General features: G+C 44.4%; 3 protein-coding genes and 1 long non-coding RNA gene across 4 annotated transcripts in view; 2 read left to right on the top strand and 2 right to left on the bottom strand.

Moving 5' to 3' along the window:
- LOC144133447 (uncharacterized) overlaps window positions 1-21,322 on the bottom strand; it is a 58,057-nt gene that overhangs the window by 8,939 nt on the left and 27,796 nt on the right. The gene's annotated exons all lie outside the window — the stretch shown is intronic.
- LOC144133680 (uncharacterized) lies at window positions 2,814-7,603 on the bottom strand. The gene is made up of 5 exons (XM_077666831.1): window positions 7,564-7,603; window positions 7,039-7,226; window positions 5,842-5,899; window positions 4,798-4,963; window positions 2,814-2,939 (listed from the first exon to the last, which is right to left on the bottom strand). Exons 1-5 carry the CDS (start codon window positions 7,601-7,603, stop codon window positions 2,846-2,848), a joined length of 546 nt encoding a protein of 181 aa, XP_077522957.1. The 3' UTR covers window positions 2,814-2,845.
- LOC144133440 (uncharacterized) lies at window positions 7,471-12,970 on the top strand. The gene is made up of 4 exons (XM_077666541.1): window positions 7,471-7,846; window positions 9,920-10,021; window positions 10,894-10,969; window positions 12,862-12,970. Exons 1-4 carry the CDS (start codon window positions 7,622-7,624, stop codon window positions 12,867-12,869), a joined length of 411 nt encoding a protein of 136 aa, XP_077522667.1. The 5' UTR covers window positions 7,471-7,621; the 3' UTR covers window positions 12,870-12,970.
- On the top strand, window positions 14,537-16,783 carry LOC144133446 (uncharacterized). The gene is made up of 2 exons (XM_077666546.1): window positions 14,537-15,173; window positions 16,556-16,783. The coding sequence occupies exons 1-2, from the start codon at window positions 14,949-14,951 to the stop codon at window positions 16,751-16,753; spliced, it is 423 nt and encodes a 140-aa protein (XP_077522672.1). The 5' UTR covers window positions 14,537-14,948; the 3' UTR covers window positions 16,754-16,783.

Consider the following 21,322-nt stretch of genomic DNA (forward strand, 5'->3'; position numbering starts at 1 on the left):
AAAATGGTACATATGTGTACCACTATCCTGCAAAGGGTTCAATCACGCGGTAAATTCACTTCCGCATTATCTGCAACCTTATGCATACCCTTCGTTTTCTGGTAAAATCGGGTCTTGCACCCGTAGCACATTGCTTAAAATAAGGGTTAAATCGAAATTATCCCCGCCAATACCCCTTCTAGAGAACACTTCGGAGCATGGGATTCCAGGGGCTCGTTAAGGCATACGTATATAACGTATATGAAGGGCCATAGAGATCGCACGTTTTCCTGAACACATAGCTGAAGATAGCGCACGGAAATTAGCGGATATCTATCGTTTACTTCAAAGGAGCGTTCGGTACACTGGTCACCTCAAACCTCTTTAACGAATGCTATTCATGATGTGCCTTAACTTGAGGTTATTTTCGAAAAGTACTGACCAGGCATTTATTCGGCATTATGTATCAAGCGCTGTCCACGCTAACGACGTCCTGTTCCAGGGTTCTTCCCCCTTTAAAACAGCCTGTGTGATGCTTAACGACAGACGTCTATAATTATGCCTGCGTACATGGAACGCAAGGTTTCGTTTTCACAGCAGCGTGAAGGGACGACACATTGTTAACTCCCTGTCACACCAAGTTCTTTACAAGGAGTTCTGTTTCAGTAAAGGGGTCCAGAAATAAGATTTTGTTTTTTTTTTGCCACGAGAGAGGCCTACGGACCCAGTAATCAAGGAAATGAGCTCAAAACACCAGTGCTGAGCGTTAATAATTATAGTTACAAACTATTTTGTACGAGCAGTGTCGGTCTCGGAAGACGCCAGCGCTGAAGGGCACATTGACGTCATGGTCGACCAGTCAACCTCGACAACCGCAATACAGATGACGCCGGCGTAGCCAACAAGCAGTCGTCGTTGCTAAGAACGACCACTGGGTTCAGTGACGTCACAATAATTGGGACAGTGCACCGTGACGTTATTCGATGTGAGTGGAAATACCGAGCGCCTCCTGGGGCAACATTCAAAATCCTATTAAATCATGTTCCACTCAACGCCTACAACTTGTTAAAAGGCATCTCCTCGCGCTTACGAAACAAATCATATCGTTTGTTTTGCGTTCTAAATTTTGTGTTTGTACCGATCTAAAGTTTCATAAAGGGCCTCATTGAAAAATAAAAAGCGGCATCACGATCGCAGACATCTTCTACCGTGTAGCCCCAAGTGATCGTACTCAGCGTTCTAACGCGTCTGGCATAAGAAGAAATAAAAATGTTGCAGAATTTATGGAGCGCAGTGTGAAACAAGCGGTTCAGACGACAGTTCTTTCGGGCCATATCAGACAGGAGGTTTCAATGGTAATATGTTTTTGAATGAGACGTTCCTAGAAACGACGAGTTCCTGAATGCGCTTCAGCAGCTACCGTTTAACCTGCTGCATAACGAGGAGATGCTTTCTCACAAATACTCTTGCTAAGTTAGGATAGGTTGAATCGGTTTTAAAGTTTGTTTTCCCGGCGGGTTGTTTATGCGGAGCCAGGGGAACGGAAGAAAAAGGTCAAGACTTTTGAAGACCCTCAATCGATCGACGATGTCGCCTCGAAAACGTATATGAAGTCAGCCAAGCACTAAGAAATATTAATTGCAACTCAGAGTGGGCGTCACAGTCAGTCTCACAGGACCGAGAAAGAGAAACAACGTATTGAGAACGTTTCCTTTATTTTCTTCGCAACACATTAACCGAGGCGGTTCGACCGGAGCATATGCTTTTAATAGACCTGTTTGGGACCGCCGATAGCACATTCCCACAGACTTTCTGGAGCGCATGACTCCGAAGGCAAGGCAGAACGTCGATGTTCCGACAGTTATGCGCTGACTTGTGCAGGTAACCATATCTGTTCGGAAGTCTTCTTCTGAATGCATGAATGTATATAGCGCTGACGCTTGGCAATCGGCGCTCATTGGAAGTTTGTTTAGCTCACTGCAGAACCAACGCTTTAGAAGACATGCTCCTGCACTGTAAAAAAAAATCCGTCAAAATGACGGGAAATACCTTGGCAGCTCTATTTCCAAGCATTTGACCGTTAAAATGATGGCACCCCGTCATTTTAAAATGACGGTGCTTTTTCATCATTTTGATGTTTTTCTTGTCAATCTGAAATACAACTGAACCGTCAATTTGATTACATTTGACCATCAAAATGACGGCAGAACATCATTTCTAAATGACAGTTTTTCCATCATTTTGACGTCTTTCTTGTCAATCTGAAATACAACTGAACCGTCAATTTGATGACATTTGACCATCAAAGTGACAGCAGAACATCATTTCTAAATGACAGTTTTTCCATCATTTTGATGTTTTTCTTGTCAATGTGAAATACAGTCAAACTGTCAATTTGATAGCATTTGACCGTAGCAGTTACAGCAAGATGTCATTTCTAAATGACAATGTTTTTTCCTGACTTCGATGTCATTTTTATCGATTTGAAAATATAGCCAAACTGTAATTATACCACTGATTGTCTGCGATGGCAAGCTGTCAATTTTAAAACTGTTTTTATGACTTCAAGACTTTTTGCAAATTTGAAATTATCTATAACTGTCAGTACAGCATTTGGCCATCAAGGTAATAGCAGGCTGTAATTTCGAAATGACTATGCTTTTAACCATTCCAAAATTTGGCTTGTCAACATGAAATGCAACTGTGTTGTCAGTATGATGGCCCAACACGACAAGTCTCAACATAATTCTGTGTCAATATATAGTGTGGTGAACCTGACCAATGAAAGTCACTTGCAGTGGGCAGTACCTCATAAACCATGCAACAAAAACAAATTTACATTTCTACTTGCACATTTATTCATAAATTAAAGTGCATTCAGCAGGCTCAGCAACTTTGGTGCGATTCCGCAGGCCCTGCCTTTGCCGCGCCCTTTCGTTGGGTTGCTCTGCCCAAGGTACCTGGAAACAAAACGAGGATAGAATAAATCCATGCTCCATAAACTGTGCCAATCACATACTCTGCCTACACGCGTGAAATGCCATGAATGTGTGAACTGCACTACCTTCTGCAACACACAGTATTACGAAATTGAAAGACGAGATTAAAATCAGGTAGCAACAAATGTGAGCACACTAGTAGTGCGCTTAAATAGCTACATATACAAGCACTAACAATAGATGATGTACCTAAATGTAACCATTATTATAACTCGTAAAAACAGCCCACAATTGCACATACACACCGTATAGTATTTCTAGTAACAATAGGTGCTCATCATGTACAGGAACCATACACAGAGTCTAGAAACCATAACTATGCAATAGCATTTTGCTGCATTTCAGTGTTTTCAGCTATCAGCCGCAAACATAGGTCAGTATTGATGTAACACCCTGATGTCCAGGTATAGGCTGCAATTGCACATGTGGCAACCATGCATACATTTAAAAACCTCATTATCATGCCTCATCATCTTACCATTTGCACAATGCTCATTCTAATTTCTGTGCCCTTGGCCACAAATAAGCGGAATTTCACACCTGAAATCTTCTGAGCAATCAACAAACCTGTCACGATGATGAATGTCTTAATTTTTTTTCTTTTACACTGCAACTGTTGACACAAAGGGCGGCCAACTTCTCAGGTGCCAACATAGCAGACTTCACGATGGCTCTTTCACCTGTCCATTTCAAGTACTGAGCAATTCTGGACAAATATGGGATCACAGCATAATTTTTTTTGAAAGGGGCTAATAACCCTGCCAGCCCCTAAAAGATCACCAGGTGAAAGGGGAAAGTGCCATGTAATGGTTGTGACAGTACCTGTGAAGCTGTCCTGCCTATGTGTCACGTCTCCTGTTTCAATGCAAAATGAAATCTGACATTCATCATTGCAAAAGGTTTGTTGAGTGCCCAGAAGGTGAGGTAGAGAGCTCTACTTTCTCGGGGCTGATTGTACACAGGCTACAGCGAGCACTGCATCAATGGTAACAAGGGAACCTGAGGCCTGTAAAAGTGCAGAGAGGCATCCGGCAACTTGCCACATGTGTGGACGCAACCCATAGCCAGACACACTGTAATGTTGCACTAGGACATTAGCCAGTGGACACGATACATAGTAGAGCGACTTAAAATAACTGCATTTACACTTAATCCTCGCTCCTATTTTTCCTGACATCAGTACTTATAAAAGTGCTGCACACATTACATTTAGCAATAATTGACAGTCGCCCGTCCTATCTGGTTCTTCGTTCTAGCCCCTTTCTTGCAGTAGCCAACCAAAAAAATAAGCAAAACACTGAAAAGTGTTATCTAGATGCACTCACAGGACACGTGACCAAGTTTAGGCAATGCAAACTGCCAGGCTTGTGCATTCATCACATGACAATGATCAAATCCGCAATTCTGCAAGTGTCAGAATACCAGAACTGGGTGCAATTTAAAATTAAAAGTCCGGCCTTCATCTCGCAATTGCCAGAGCTAGCCAATGTGCAAGGCTTTTGTTAGCATGTACTGCTGGCAAGCAGCACTATGTCAATAATCTTACCATTCTACTTTCTAAAGACGCCTGTGACTGGCAAATCACCATACAGGTGTGCCAAAAAAGCAACACGGTGCTGTGCCAGAGAACAAAGAAATGCACGAGAGGAATGTATGTGACCACATCAGAATTTCAGGGGAACAGGGCAGAACTGATCATTTGCAGGCACTGGCTAAGGAGGGCGAGTGCCTTTCCTCAGGAAAAAGAAGCCTGCTGCTCACACTATTGCCTCGGATTCCGATTGCTTATCAAACGCATCATCCACATTCACTCATTTACCTCTGCAAAAGCTCCATGGTGAGGGGGCAGTCGGGAGGGTACGCAACGTTGAACACAAAGAAGGCACCAAGGAGGAGGCCCATGGCCTTCTCAAGACTTCTTGTAGAAATGAATTCTACAGAATCCACTGCAACGATGATCTTCTTTATGTCCCCCTTGCTTGATCCTGCAAGGAAAAAAAATTAGTCACACGCAAATGCTACCCACTAAAGGGGTGATCTAATAATTCGAGTAACTCTATGGCCTTCGATGTGTACACTGAGAGAAGCCGAATTCAAATGTACTCGTAAAAAGCCATACTGGGTCTTGTTGCTGGGCCTTATGGTACCCTGGCAGTAGACAGACACATGCAACGTGCCCTCCCTTATCAGTGCTTTACACGCCACTAATTATATCTGTTGAAGATGCTTGCTTCATGTAAACATACTACATAGAACTTGTTTATGGAAAAAGCTTTACAAATATTGCACGACAAAAAAGAATTAACTTTGTCGACAGAATACTTCGTTTTTTTTTAAATAATGGGGAATAGTGATGAGGTAACGAAACTTGGGCAAGCACCGAGGCAACTTTTCAAAGGCCCTCCATTTTGTACCTAGCCTGCCATGACATTGATGAGAAAAGCCAAGCTCAGCTTCGTTCATGCTTTCTAGCAGAATGTCATGCTTTTGGCAAGTCAAAAGGCCGCACATTAGTCTCGATGAACTCTGGCATATCACCTTATAGTGCGGAGATTGCCCCACCCTCCCCACTTATCAACAGTACTGCTACTGAGTTCCAAATTTTTTGTACACTCTAATAAGAATGGAAAACTACTGGCCAAACTTGCACATTGTTATCATGTTTAATTATTAAACAAACTGTACATACATAAGATGAAGCAGCAATTAAGCCTTTCATCCAGGGCTAGCCTTATTCCTAAGTTTTGAATATGTCCTACTAAGTAGAGTGAAGTTACACAAAATCAGGTTACATCGTAGAATAATAAAATACACTGTACAAGCCATGTTTTGAGCCAAAGTTCTATAAATGACAAATACATACCAATCACAGCAAGGTGCGGAGTTGTTGGCAGTCCTTCCAGCCCCCCTTCAGCTGCATGCTGGGAATTCACAAGCCACATGTTATCAGACTCCAGAGAAAACATCAGTGATCAGATACATGCATCTCAATAATAAATCATAACCATACTTCCAACGATCCTGCTGTCATCAAGGCACTTTCTACACCTCGGGTACAGTATCATTTCAGCAGAAATGGATGAAAATGCGATATAAAATTACAAGACTACAAATTTACTTGATTCAATAATTCCCAGCTAATGGATACGCCAGTCGAAAGAAATTTTTGGCCCTTGTTTGAGGCTTATAGGCAATAAGCTATAAAAATGAATAGAATTTATTTGGAAATAACTATTGCTGAAATAATTAGGCCCATATCTTAATGCTATACAAGAATGAAACTGCACACTATCAGTACACGAACTAAACACTGAGCTGCCCCATCGCCACCGGACACCGACGTATGGGGCTCGGTGTGCCAGGAAGCGAGGAACAACAAAAAAGAGAGAGCGTAAGAAATAAAACAGAAAAAAGCTGATCAGTGCACGAAAAGTAGTCTGCTTTTTATTGACGAATACTTTTACGAACCTACGACAGTAGTGCCGACACCATGAATTCAAGGGAGCTGCAGATGGCCAGCATGGTAGTCATAGCACATGTCTTGGCCTGAATTACAACTGAAAATGTAAAAAATGGTTTTTACGACAATTTTTACTGCCTATTAAGCCCATTCATAAGGTGTTCTGCATTTAAACAGAGGCGCATGGCGCGCTAGAGCTCGACCAACTCGATTTCGATCCTTGGCCCGCGTAGCAGTAATCGTAACCGAAAGTCAGGCTCGATCGCGATTGTATGTGCCCGCATGATAGAGATACTATAAACGACTTTCTTCGACTTTCTTCAATTAACGTGCGCCAATGCTCTTCGTACGCTTCAGTGTTCCTCACAGGAAGTTTTTTTTTACACGTGGGCGCACGCAGCCCCTGAAAATCGCTGCACGTGGCTGAACCATGAGGCCGCGATTCACGCTTTACGTAGAAGCACGTCTCTGAACGGCAATCTCGGGCCCACGGCCATCGGTGCGTGTATACATTACGCGTGAGAACTAGCGTGCTCCTCGTAGCTATGTGCCTCACAGAACGCGTACTGCACGAACGAAGCATATAAGCAGAACACTTACCTCTACCCGCTGCAGTTGATTTTCGGCTGCAGCCCATACGTTCCTTGATTGCGTCTTCGCGGCCTTCCAACGCGTCGCACACAAAAAGGCAAAATGGCGCAAAAACAGAACGCACACCCGGGCAGAAGCAGCGCGCACAAAGAAAAGCGAGAGGGAACCACGACAACCGACGACAACTGGACTCCTTCCTTGACAGCGGGGGCCGGAAGCGCGCGTAGATCGACGTCTTACATGACGTACCCCTACGCGCCAGCCAATAGAGTTTCTCGTTTTGTGTTGCGCTCTCCGTCTCTTTCTCCTCGCCCGCTCGTTCACGGCGAAGTCTCCGTCTTTCCCGTTTGACGCCGGCGGCTCGTCAAAATAGATAAAAAAGTGGCCGTCAAAATGACGGTTTGTTTTTACAGTGTGCCCTATACACAGTCAAATGAAGATATCATGAGTTTGACGGCGGTCTTCTGGCTTGACAGCATATCTACCTATTGATGCAAGAGTGACTATAAGTAGCGTTCAGATACTTTGGCACACTAGCACGTAACGAGTAGGTGGACGAAGAAAGGCGAGGCATCGGGAATCTTGGTGCATCATGAAGATCACCTGTTCCCTGCTGGTGGTTGTGGCGGCCCTGGTCGTCGGTGCCGGCACTGGTGCGGCCGCAAGCAAGAAGGGCAGTATTACCGGAGGAATAGTCAAGCAGCCAAAGTCTCGGTTCCATTACTACCAGAGTTACGCGGACGAATTGGCTCGAGAGATGTCCATGGAAGCGAAAAATCGATTAATAGTGCTGCGCATTATGGAAGTCAAGACCCAGGTGAGCGCTATATATAATGCGGCATGAGGCTGCAGCACATCGCGCAGTGTTTGTGCTCGAACTGAAACTGAAATACCAGTCGCATCGCTGCTGTCGTGGTCTTATTACAATCAACAGATGGGTCTATCATACCCTGTAGAGACGACTATATACGCAGGTTATGAAGAGGAACTTACCCATAGCCGTAAAAGTTATTTGTCCCCTCCTTACCAACGAAAGGGAGGGAGAGGTCGTCCGGGAGTTTTGCTAGTATTAAAAATTCCCAATTCTCCCTGTTGGCTAGTAAAAGTGAAAGATCCCTTGTGGTACATGACTCGCTGGTTACGGGTCTTCAGTTCAAAGAGCTTTATGCGACCACAGTGCGGAGTTCAGGCAAGGTAATATATTCCAGTCCCTGGCCAAGGTACAGCTGGAATGCCGTTTCAGAGTCCATGTACGCTAGCCTTGATTGCTCGCAACAATCGGGCATGGAGCTTGTTGTGTTTTTAATACCCCAGGACATGGCGCGGTAATTGAATGGAAACATGCGGCATGCTGCCATATGCACACTGTTCGTGGTATCAGATATTGTTTGGATGACCAGAAGCTCGAGGGGAGACTGGCTTGAGAAGGTATTTTATTTACTGCAATGACAGTGTTTTATCCCGATTGACTCGGTGGTACAGAGGGCAAAACGCTTGTCTAGAACACGTTCTGGGCGTGTTCCGAGCTGAACACGCGATACCTAGCGATAACATTTCATTAAAAATTGTTTGGATGTAAGCATGTGCAGTTAATAAACTCACAGGATTTCATTGTCATTTTCTGCCTTCCTGGTCGCAGCGGCTTTGGGGGCTGCCGAACACATAGTTCGGTACTTCTAGACATGTGTTTTTCCCTCTGTACTTAGAGCAAAGTTGTGCACGGTGCTGTGGTGAAAAGCCTTAAAACACATCAATCAGCAGCGCACTAAGCAGTGGTCTATTTTCACCGATTCCAAAGCGGCCCTTCAAGGGTTACAAGCTGATCTTCGCCGTTGAGCCTATGAACAACTGGTCGCAGAAATCCGACAACTACATCATTCTGCCATCAATAAAGGGCACGACATTATCTACCAATGGCTACCGGGACACAGCGGTATAGCAGGCAATCACCGCGCGGAAGAGGTCGCGCGAACTGCTCACCACAACGGTGATTTTCTGTCGATCCCCATTTGGAGATCAGACACAGCGGGCAGGCTTTGCGCAGTTGCGCGGGACATCCTGCTTGCCGCGTGGAATTCCGGCCCAATCTTCGAATTTAGTTTTAAAATCCTTGGACCAAGATCTGAAGCTCCGGCTTTTTATTAGATCATTATTGTGTCTTTTGACAAGTACCGAATATTCGTGGAAACATTCGGTTTGTAAAATTGTATTTGAATTGGCTCTATTATAGCTCGATTCTACTCTATGGTGCTTAATTATTTTTAAACGTTATACCTAGCCTGTTTACTGTGCCTTTGCTTGTTAATGATGTTCCCACTGACCCCCTCCCCCCTTCCTTTATTTAATATCCTCGAAGGAGGGCCTTTAGCGGTATGCTGAATAAATAAATAAATTAATTAATAATGCGATTTGGCGTTCAGCAACACTATTTGTGCAACACTATTGCATTATCAGCAAACCTGCACTATTCTTTTTAGATTGGTTTGGTTTGCGGCGGTTTGGTTTATAGCGACCAACGGACCGAAAAACTTGCCCGCTTACTGGATTGTCTTCGCTCAGTGTGCTTCGCCACGCGCAAGTTTCTACCCCAAAGCAAGAAATACACAAAAAGAATTGTCACTATAGGAAATAATATATACACGACGACCATTTACTGCAAGAAAAAAAAACGCATACGCTGATTTTTTCTTATTATTTTCAGTTCGCTCTAGATGCGAGGTCACGTGGTTAGAGTGCTAACTAAACTGAATGCGAAGTGCTCGCGTAACAGCAGGCGATTGCAGTTGAGTTCAACGGCAGTTGGAATCCTCAACTGGCGGTTAACTGAACTGCCTTTGAAAACGCCCGTGTAATACAGGTATAACACTGGTTGCGTCTCTTGTTATTTCAGGTAGTGTCGGGTATAAACATCTGGATAACGATCCGGGTTGCATACTCGAACTGCAAACCGTGGACTCCGAAGCCGTTTAAGTGTAAGCCACGGCCTGGCACGGTGAGTGGCACAGGTCCAGAGTTATCGGAGAAAATTTTTGAATATTAGAATATTGTAAGGTGCTATTATGGAGATATCGAAGGTAAGGGTACATTCTTTCCGTACGTATCAAAATATCGCGCGTCTACTCGGTTTACGTTAAAACCCTGCCATTTTTTAGCGCTTTCTTGTGCCGTCATTGTGTTGTCCATGTGTTGCTTAGCGCTGCTACGAAAGTGATTTAAAATCAACTATTCCGTAGCTTGTATTCTATCCTTGTTCCCACTTGTGTTGGTGCTCGTCAGAGATACTAAGTCCCGTGACCTTCCCGTTATACTAAGACAAAACGGCTGACTACCAGTGAAAGCACGAGCACAAAGGCAATATAGTGTTTGCATCATTTTCGGGATACCGCCGGAAGCGATTCAAGGCTACTGGTGTCCCAGCGAAAAATAAATAAATAAAAACTAAATAAATAAACAAAAGCTTGAAACAAAAGCATCAGGTAATTTGTAAAGAAATACAATTCACCAAAATTGCACGTCCGTTTGGCCTATAACTGCAGCGGTCTTCGAGCCTCTCCCACTTCATTCCTCCTTCCCCACATTTCCGCCTCCAGCCCGAACCGCCCCTCCCTCCATCCCTAAAACTCCCCCCTCATCCCCGTATCCCTCTCTCCCCATTTTTTATCCATCTAGAGCTATATGTCCGTCGTCATCACTGAACAAGAAAGAGAGCCGGCTCCGAAACGTCGGGCTTTGCGGTTAAAACCTCGATTGGTAACAATAACCCATTTACCGATGCAAAGTACATAGCACCATGCCCTCACAATTCACAAAGCACGAGACTGCAGCGCATTCTTTTCTCTGCTTGTCTCCCGTTTCTCTCCGTAGCGTCATCATACCTGCAAAGCTATGATCTATGATAACTTTGGGGAAATAACATTCAAGAAGAAGAGCTGCAACATAAGTAAGTACAACATCGTCATACGATCTTGCTGCCTAATTTATTTAAGCACCTTCGAGTCACAACGACGGCGCTCAATACTGATTGCAGAGTTGCGTTTAGCTAAGTATCGCGTCGGATTACGTAGCACGTAGTTGTCAGTAAAAGTCACAAAATAAGCCCAGGAAGCTAAACAAATCCTAAAGAAACGCAAAACTGGGCCGAATGGTGGCTATGTAGGTGATGCCTACGGAGTAAATGAGTGAGCAGATGTTGGCACAGAGAAGAATTTCGCAGTGAATTTAGTTTTTGCGCCGAACTCATTTATCTAAAACAATATTTTTGTTACAACTGTTCCGTTATTTTCAGGAAGAGACAATACAAAAGGCTAATTCTTTTGCTGTCCTTTATATGATCACGCGGGATTGCACAGAATAAAAAATTTAAGTGTGTACAATGAAGTGTTTTGGTTTCACAGGCAAAAACAACACCAGAAGTAGCCCTAAATTTAGCCCTCCGGAGAAAAAAAGTACCATACAAAATTAGTGTTCTTATTGTCTGAAAGCTATTCGGTAGAAAAAGCACAATTTGCGGAACAAAATGACATAAACAGGTAGCAACAGCTGTTTTACTGGTTGCTGAAAAACGTAACTGAATGTGCTCTAAATTACATGAGACAAAGAAATGGAAAGAGGTGCTCGTTATGACATATATGACGGGAGCCAACGGTCACCGAAGACAAGGAGCTTAGGATTGTTTATTATTATTATTATTATTATTATTATTATTATTATTATTATTATTATTATTATTATTATTATTATTATTATTATTATTATTATTATTATTATTTTGCACTTTTCATCACTGGGAGATTAACAAAAGCCTAAGAAAAACAACCACATGCTGCCGGTGGGATCCGAACCCACGACCTCCGAATTTCGCGCGCGGTGTTCTGCCAACTGAGCTACGGCGAAAACTGTCCAATCTTCTGCTTTCGGAGGTATCTATGTCTAGTATTAAGTCCGCCGCTATGGACGAGAGTGGCACTGGTGAATACTCTCAAGGTTTTCAGTTACCGTACACATAGATACCACCGAAGGCAGAAGATTGGACAGCCGTCACCGTGGCTCAGTTCGTAGAGCACCGGACGCGAAATTCGGAGGTCGTGGGTTCGGATCCCACCGGCGGCGTGTGGTTGTTTTCCTTCTGCTTTTATTAATCTCGCTTTCATGAAAAGCACAAGACAATAATAATAAAAAAGTTGGCGGTGGTTTAGCTCTGGTTAAACCTGGAGCGACGCGATAGCCACAGCTGGCCGAGTGGAACTTGCTGAGTTGAATTTCAAAGTCAGTCTTTCGCCGCTCTTTTTCGCTGGGCGTTCCTTCTTCATCTTCGTCCCACTTGACACGGCGCATACGCACTGTTGTTGTAGCTCGGTTTTGCCGGCGCGCCGCGCCGCCTGCAGCAGCAGCTGCTCGGCACCAGGTGGATGGTCACGTGGCTGGTCACATGACCGACCACGTGACCAGCCACGTGACAAGCATGTAACCGTGGTGACGCCACGCTGAAGGCTCGAAATGCTACCGTAATGTATCTATCTCTACAAAAGCATCACTATGCTCCTTAGCTTCGGCAACTGTTGGCTCCCGTCATCTAAAATAAGAAAGATAAGGCTTACCCAGGTCCCTTTAAAAAGTCATTCCTCCTATCTTTCCTTCCTCCCTCTTTCCTTCTTTCTTCAGTTCTTCCCTCCTGCTTTCCAACCTTGTTTTTTCCCTTCCTGCCCTTCTTTCTTTTCCAACCTTGCTTCCATCCTTCCTTCGTTAATGATTCGTTAATTGAAAAGCGAGTCTCGCTCTCATGCCTTTCGGGCTCCTTAATCTCCTTTCTCCTCCCTTTTTCTTATTTCGCAGGGAAATGAAAATGCCAGTGCCGTCCTGCTGAACAAAGCCCCGTATAGACACGGCCACGTGTTGATGTACTCAGCTTGCTGCTTAAATAAATTATTTCGTGGTCCCGAAACGAGGGTCAATTTCTGCTTTTCTAGCAAATTCGCGTCTTTTTTTCTATCCACATTTTTTTTCTTATTGCGTTTCCTTTCCCACCATGAACTTTATATGAAACTTAATGGTTACATTTTATAGCAACGCGAAGCAATACGCGTATACAGTTATTTTAGAGCTCCCGGGTGTGCCCCTGAGCGATTAGAAACAGTGCTAAATAGTCACGTGGCAGCGTTTCTGTTGCTTCCTTGCGTTGAACAACTTTTCAAGCCTGTACCATTGTGACGTTCAACTTTACATCTCATCTCTAGCCCTGCAACGTGCCGACTAGCTCCCGACACCTAATTATGCTCGTGTCCAAGGAACTGAAGGCTTAATTATCACGGCAGCATGAAAACACAGCCCACTGTTAACTCTTTTTCATGCTCAGTCCTTAACATGGACCTGTGTTTAATTTCAGGGGTTCGGAAACAAAAATTTCGGGTGCGTGTTTTCTTCCCCTGAAAGGTGCCTGCGGGCCCAGTAATCATGAAAATGAGCTCAAAAGACCAGTGCGGAGCGTTAATAATTATAGTTACTATATTGTACCGGGAGTTTCAGTTTAAGTCGGCGCCAGCAATGAAGGGCACCTTGACGTCATGGACCGGCCAACCTGGACTACCACAATACAGATAACGTCGCTTCAAGCACTGGTTGTTCTTGTTCCTGAGAACAACCACTATGTTCGGTGACGTCACTATAGCGGGGGCAAGTGTACCCTGACGTCATTCGATGTGGGTAGCAATACCGATCGGCTTCTCAGACAACATCAAAATAATATTAAATCATGTTCCACTCAACACCTGCAACCTAAACTTGCTAGAAGGCATCTCCTTCCGCTCACGAAAAAAAATCATATCTTTTGCTGGCGTTCGAAACTTAATGCCTATGCCTGTTTAGGGCTTCATAAAACGCCTCATTGAAAAAAGAAAATGTGACGTCAGGATCGTCGTGCTATTCTACCGTGTAGCCCCAAGTGATCGCACTCAGCGTTCTAACTAGACTTGCAAAAGAAATAAAAAACAAACAGAATTAATGGAGCGTGTAGAACAAGCGGTCGAGATGACAGTTCTTTCGGGCCATATAAGACCGGAGGCTGCAATGGTAAACTGTTCTTGAAAAGGAAGTTCGTCGAAGCGTGCGAGTTCCTTAGTTCATTTCAGCAGCTGTCGTTTAGCGCGATGTGTAATGATGGGACGCTTTCTCAGCGATACTCCTGCTAAGTTAGGTCAGGTTCATCAGTTTTAAAACTTGTTTTACGTGCAGGTTGTTTATGCGCAGCCAGAGCAACGGAAGAAAAAGGTCGAAACTTTTGACGGCCCATACTCGATCACTGGTGTCGCCTGCAAAGCGCATATCAACTCAACCAGGATCTAGTAAAAGTTAAATGAAACTTGCAGTGGGCTTCATAGTCAGGCTTACAAGACAGAGAAAGAGAAACAATGTATTGATAATGTTTCCTTCATTTTCTTCGCATCCCATTAACCGAGGCTGTTCGACCGGAGCACATGGTTTTAATAGACCTGTTTGAGACCGCCAATAGGTACCTTCCCACAGACTTTCTGGAACGCAGACTCCGACGGCAAGCCTCGATGCCCGTGTCCTGAGAGTTATGTGCTGAGTTTTGCAAGTAACAATAGCTGTTCGGATGTATTCTTCTGCATGCATAAACACACAAGGCTCTGACGGTTGGCATTCGGCGTTCATTGGCGGCATGATTGGCGGTTCCTCCAAGATTGGTGGCTTGTATATAGCTTCCTGGAGAAGCAACGCTTGAGGAGGCATGCTCCTACCCTACACAGGCAATGGAGACATCATATGAAGACGGCCTTCTGTTCTGGCAGCATATCTACCTCTTGATGCAAGAGTGACTAAGTAGGGTTCAGATACTTCGGCACCCCAGCACGTAACTAGTAGGTGCACGGAGAAAGGCGAGGCATCGGGAATCTTGGTGCACCATGAAGATCACCTGTTCTCTGCTGGTGGTTGTGGCGGCCCTGGTCGTCGGTGCCGGCATTGGTGTGGCAGCGAGGAAGACGGGCACTATTCCTGGAGGAATAGTCAAGCAGCCAAAGTCTCAGTACCGTTACTACCGGCGTTACGCGGACGCACTGGCTCGAGAGATGTCCAAGGGAAGGGAAAATCTCCTCGTTGTGACACGCATAACGGAACTCAGTACCCAGGTGAGCACTGTAATGCGGCATGAAGCTGCAGCACATCGCGCCATGTTCAACAGGAAACTTCAACGGGAAACGTATGCCCTACTTAGGGAGGAACTGAAAGATAACCTCCTCATTTTTACAGACGGTTCAGTTCTGCCAGCTACCGGTTAGACAACAACTTCCCTCGTCCCTGCACTTTCCCTTTCATTCGCGTGTCGCGTAGACTTCCCAGCGAGCTCTACTGCAGCAGGAATGGCAGTCCTATATACAACTAGCAGCAGATATTCTTGTGTTCTTCCACCCTACAGCCCCTGCCTCCATACTTACTGATTTCAAACCTGCATTATTAAACCTTAGCCGATCCAAGAGCCCCCAATCATAGCCACTGTCATTGAACGCAGGCTACTAGCTCTCGAGGACCGGGGCCTCCAACTCTCCCTTCACTGGAACCATTCACACAAGGGTGTTCCAGGGAATGAAGAAGTTGACGCTCTGGCCAAGACAGCTCACAATGAAGATCCTCCTCTATCCCAATCAGTACCTCCGTACAGCGACAGCTTCAGACGAACACCTACTGGTGCCCCGCTATGGTTGCTCGCTATGACCCGAAAGTGAATTCTTTGTGCCCACACCGTGAAGAGCTCTGTCCTCTATCTCAAATGGCGTTACACAGACCCCACTCCCCCCTCCCCCCCCCCCCCCCCCCCCCTTGAAGAGGCTTGGGAGACCTTCCTCCTCACGTGCGATGGCACAAGCTTTCCTCGCCCGCCGAGCTCGCGAGGCGGCGGTATCTTGCGGCATCCCGGGACTATAGGACGCGGACCAAGAGGACGCCGGCATTCACCATCAGGGCCGGCTCATCCTCTCTTTTTGTTTGCTTAATAAAGGTTTGCTCTCTCTCACTCTCTCTCGCCCTAAGACTATTCTCGCCATATCATACGAAGAGCTTTGATTCGCAATCATCCAGACACTTGCTGGCACCTCTTTCAAGCCACAAGTCCCCGACGAGACCATCATCAGCCAATCAGTCTGTCAGCTTTCGCAATGCACCAGTTTTGCTAGTTTGAGAGCATAGAGTAGCTAGGTACGTACAACCGCTCCAGACTCTTCCATTCTGCCTGCTATCCTTTATTTCCGCTGCCCCAGCTCAGGTGCTTCAGTATCGATGGCAGATGCCGGGGCTAGCAAAAATATTTTCCTTCCTTTTTACTATTATTTTAATTAAAAAAACCACTACCACCACCACCTACACTTCCTCGCCGTTCCGTGCTTTGTTCTGTTTCCAGCTGCGCGGAAGTCTGGGTTTACTTTCTCCCTTCTCTCCTTCTTACGCACTATTTTCTTTCCCTTTGCTGCTAAGCACAGAAGAGCTCTAACACTTGTTGCGGCTCTTGTTGTTTCAGGTAGTGGCGGGTGTAAGCATCTTTATAACGATCCAGGTTGCATTCTCTGACTGTAGACCGGAGTCCATGGAGCAGTCTAAGTGTAAGCCACTGCCCTGCACGGTGAGTGTCACTCCTTCACGACCGATATTGCACCGCCCGTCTTCAAGAAACCTGGTGGTCGCTCAAGTGAACTTTACACGAGGGGGACGCGCTTAACGCCGCTGACTCGCAGAAATCTTATCCTGCCTTGACGAGCAGCGAAGAGCTGAGAACGACATCGCTCTTACTACACGAACCAACGTTTATGGATATACTTGAGTTTCAGTTTGGATATACTACAGATATACTTCAATCGGGGTGCTGACTTCATGCGTCAGTACCCCGTCTATACTTGTTAAAAAAAAAGTGGCATTACAGGATGTGCGAAGGTAAACTGTGATTGAGGTTGCCGGAGGTCCGTATGTCATCCGAACTACCTGTGTTTGTTGTGTGGTTCTACCATAATTATTCTGATACGATCCTGAATAAAATTTAATTCTGAGTTCAGAGCTTGTCCCTACTTCCTGTCTGTGTTTTTCTGGTGCGCTACTGCTTAATTACATCCCGTTATGCTAAGGCAAGACGGCTGACTGCCGCCGCCAGTGAAAACGCGAGTACAAAGGTCAAAATAGTGTTTACGCCATCATTTTCCGGATACCACCGGAAGCCTTGCAAGGCTACAGTGTCCCAGCAAGAAAGAAAAAGAAAGAACAGAGGAGCCAGCTTTCAAGCTCGCCCCGTCTGCTCAGTAACGTCATCGGGTAAGGGACGTACGGTGAAGTATGTCGCCCTAATCGGTTGCGAGCTGCTGCGAGCAGCGATTTAAAAAAAAATATTTCTAAGTTGTAGGGTCCATGCAGAGCTTTCAAATTTGACCCGAATACCCACAAAGAACACATCTACATATATGTTGCAATAGAACAAGCCCATAGAAATCATTTCAGTGTCCCTTTAAGTGCATCCTCCAATTTTTTTCATTCATTTAAATCATCACAGTGGACTGTTGGTTGCCATCCCTAAAAAAGAAACCGAGCCCGTTTCGAAACATCAAATTTTCCAATTAAAACCTTCATTGGAGACAATAACTCATTTACGGATGCAGGGTGCAGCCACCATGCCCTCACAGCTCACAAAGCACGCGACTGCAGCGCATTCGTTTATGTTCCTGTCTCCCATTTCTCTCCATAGCCTCATTATACCTGCAAAGCTCTGATCTTTGACCAGTCTGGTGAAATGGAGTTCCTACAGAAGGACTGCAATATCAAGTAAGTATAACATCGTCACGGTATACCTTGCTGCCAAATTTATTTTGAGCACCTAGGAGTCATAACAATGCAGTAAAAGACAGCCGAAACGCTTAAGACTCAATGCAGAGTTGCGTTTAGTTAAGCATCGTGTCGGATTTCGTGACGCACTGTTCGTAGTAAAAGAATACCAAAGAACAAAAAAGACTGGCTAAATCTGGCTACGACTTAGTTAACAAAGTAAGCGAGAGCCGTGATGCCCTTTCATTTTCTTTCCTTCTTTTCTTCTTTTGTTTACTTATTATTAATTTAAAAATACACCTCAATGGCCCTAAGTACGGTGTATTGCACGAGGGTAGTAGTGAGACATAAAAAGGAAAGAAAAGTTGCTTAATACAGGAGTATATTTTTTCGATGAAAGTTTTAAAATGTTGTAGATTGGAGTGAAGCACGGTATTAGCGGGAATATCACTGCAGTTTTTTGCAGCCTGGATAAAAAATCAGAAAAGATGCGCAGTAGTACGAGCAGACTGGGGGTAAACACTGTTGGTGTGGCTGACACGTTGCGAAGTCCGCTGAGAGGCAGGACGACAGAGTTGGACAGCTGTGAATGATGAAATTTACGGAAAAACAAAGTCGAGAAATTTTGCACCGATTAGCGAGAGCAGCCAGGTTAGCTTGAAACTTTAAATTAGATGCACTATTGGAATAGCTGTAGTTCGAGTAGATAAACAGGGCAGCTCGATTCTGTACTGATTCAAGAGTGTTAATAAGAAACGATTGATGCAGGCCCCAAATAGCGGATGGGCACTCCAATTTTGGTAGAGCAAGTGTTGTATAGACCATAAGTTTTACAGTGGGTGAGGTGAGTTTTGAGTGAGGGCGGATAAAACCAACACATCGGTTAGCAGCGTTCGTGACTACTGATATGTGATCGGATCAAGATAGATCGCGGGTTACGTTAATAGCTAAGTACTTGTAAAAATAAACACAGGTGATTATTGAATAGAAATTGACATAACTTGGCGGCGAGTAGGAGTGCTTTCGCTGGAAGGATATAACGGATGTTTTATTTGTATTGATAGTCATCAACCATTTAATACGCCAGGATTCAATGAGACTTATATCGTTCTGCAATGCGAATTTGTCGGTAGTGCTACGGGTGGGACGATAAATTACACAGTCATCTGCAAACAAATGAATTACAAGTCAGTGATGAAAATGAGGAAGGGTAAGGGGCCGAGAACAGTATCTGGAGGTACTCCGGAGATGAGACGTTCCTTCCTTCATTTTCTTTCATGTCCTGTCCTTTCCCTCCTTCATTTTCTTCCTTTTCCTTTTCTTTCTTCCTTCCTTCGGTCGCTAATGATTCGTTAACTGAGAAAACAATTTAGCTCTCATGCCTCTGCGTCCCATTAATCTCCTTTCCCGTCCCTTTTTCTCACTTTGCAGAGAAATGAAAACGCCAGTGCCATCTTGTTAAAGCGTCGTTTAGACGTGGACACGTGTTGATGTGTTCACCTTGCTGCTTAAATAAATTATTTCGTAGTTCCGAAAGAAAAGCCGATCTCTGCATGTCTTTTAGCAAATCCACATATTTTTTTTTCTTACTGGGTTCTGTTAACGCGCGGCGTTTTCTGAGAGTTCCCGGGCGTGTCTCTGAGAGACTAGAAACAGCGGCCAATAGTCACGTGGCGGCACTTTTGTTGCTTCCATGCGTTAGACAACTTTGCACGCCTGCATCATGTGACTTTCACAGTGATACGCTAGCCTTCGGTTTCAACCTAACGAGGATATGTTTTAAAGGCACGGAAATAGTGAATCGTGCTATATTTTACAAAGCGTGGCGCTTATGTATACGTCACGGCAGCGTGACTTCAGCATCGTTAACGATAAAACTGCTTAGCCTACGATCACTACTATTGAAATCTGAATGGCCTCCCGGTCACGTGCCCCACTTTTACGTCACCCGCTTATCCACCCACTCCCACCTTTACCCCGCGTAACTATGAGATTAGATCAGAACGATAGCCAAATCAAACCAGTTTACTTCCCATCTTAGATACATATGGAGGTGTTGTGCAGCTTGACGAATCCCTAGTACTATTGTCCAGCAAGGTTGAGGCATATATAACTTATAAAATTTTAAAACAACTCGAAAATAATAAAGCAGACAAGGAAAAAGAAAAGAGGTACCTGTTATGACATACATGACGGAAGCTAACAGTCATCGAAACCAATCACAGGGGACATATTGCTTCTTAACAGTTTCTGGTGTGCATCAATAGGAGCATAATAGGGTAATTATTATTTCTAACATAACTGATTAGAAAACAGAAGAAAAAACAACCACATGCCGCCGGTGGGATGTGCCGCCAATTTTCCGTGGGAGATTGGTAAGGCGCCGACCAAAAGAAAGGATGGTATGACGTTTCGGCTCCCCCACGGGAGCCTTGTTCACAATCTTTGTTCACGATAAATTGTGAGCAAGGCTCCCGTGGGGGAGCCGAAACGTCATCCCATCCTTTCTTTTTGTCGGCGCCTTCTTCTTTCGTCTAGTACCATCCCGACTAGACGGGTTTCCGTGAGACTCTAGACTTCATTGGTAAGGCACGCGAAGAAATATTTGTACTTAAATAGAGAAAGATATCTTAATTGGTAAACAATTTTTCAACGAAACCCGCGATTTCCAAGTTGTTTATTAAAGAATGAGCGCGAAATAGAGAATCTCCTGGCTAGCAGAAAAACGAACAGTTATAGTAAACCGTCTTGTGCTGCAAAAAAAAAAAAATTCACCGAAAAAAACCCGAACTACGGAATTATTTTTAAATACCTCGATTTGTACCTGATTTGAGCTCAAAAATATCGCCCCATTTTCACCTCCGAATTGCGAAAAAAAAGAACCAAAAAACGAATGGTTCTAGATGTATGTTTATATACTCAGGGATTGCGGGTGTACCACTGGTGATTCTGGTGAATGAGTAATGAGTAAAGTTTTGTTATTAAATTTCGGTATTATGTATAAAACCTATGCAAGGTGCAATCCCTGATATTTTAGTGTAAGGTTCTGTCCGTTTAAAAACAACTTTGCTTAAAGAATAATTAAAAAAGTACTGGGAGAAAATTGCTTGAAACGTACTTGCATGTGTTACATTACAGTTATGATTTGAACACCTATAGGGTGCCGCGTTACCATTATGTCTAGGTTAAACTTTAATGAACGTTTAGGATATGACAAACGGTATTGGCTAATTTTCAACTTTAGCATTACGTTCCATATAATATTTAACGATAGCGCAACTCGCACAACAATTTTGTAACATTATTTTAATATCTTGTTGTACCTGGGATGTGTCTAGGCAATCGATGTCAGTGTATACGACGAAGAACCTCAGGTGATCCAGATCAATGAGGAGCCGTCCACTACGGTATTCATCAGTCATCATTGCCCATGCGCAGTTTCGGCTAATTAAAACCCGCGTGTCTGCTTACCCACACCTCA

The sequence above is a fragment of the Amblyomma americanum genome, chromosome 5, assembly GCF_052857255.1.
Source record: "Amblyomma americanum isolate KBUSLIRL-KWMA chromosome 5, ASM5285725v1, whole genome shotgun sequence".
Classification (NCBI taxonomy): Eukaryota; Metazoa; Arthropoda; class Arachnida; order Ixodida; family Ixodidae; genus Amblyomma; species Amblyomma americanum.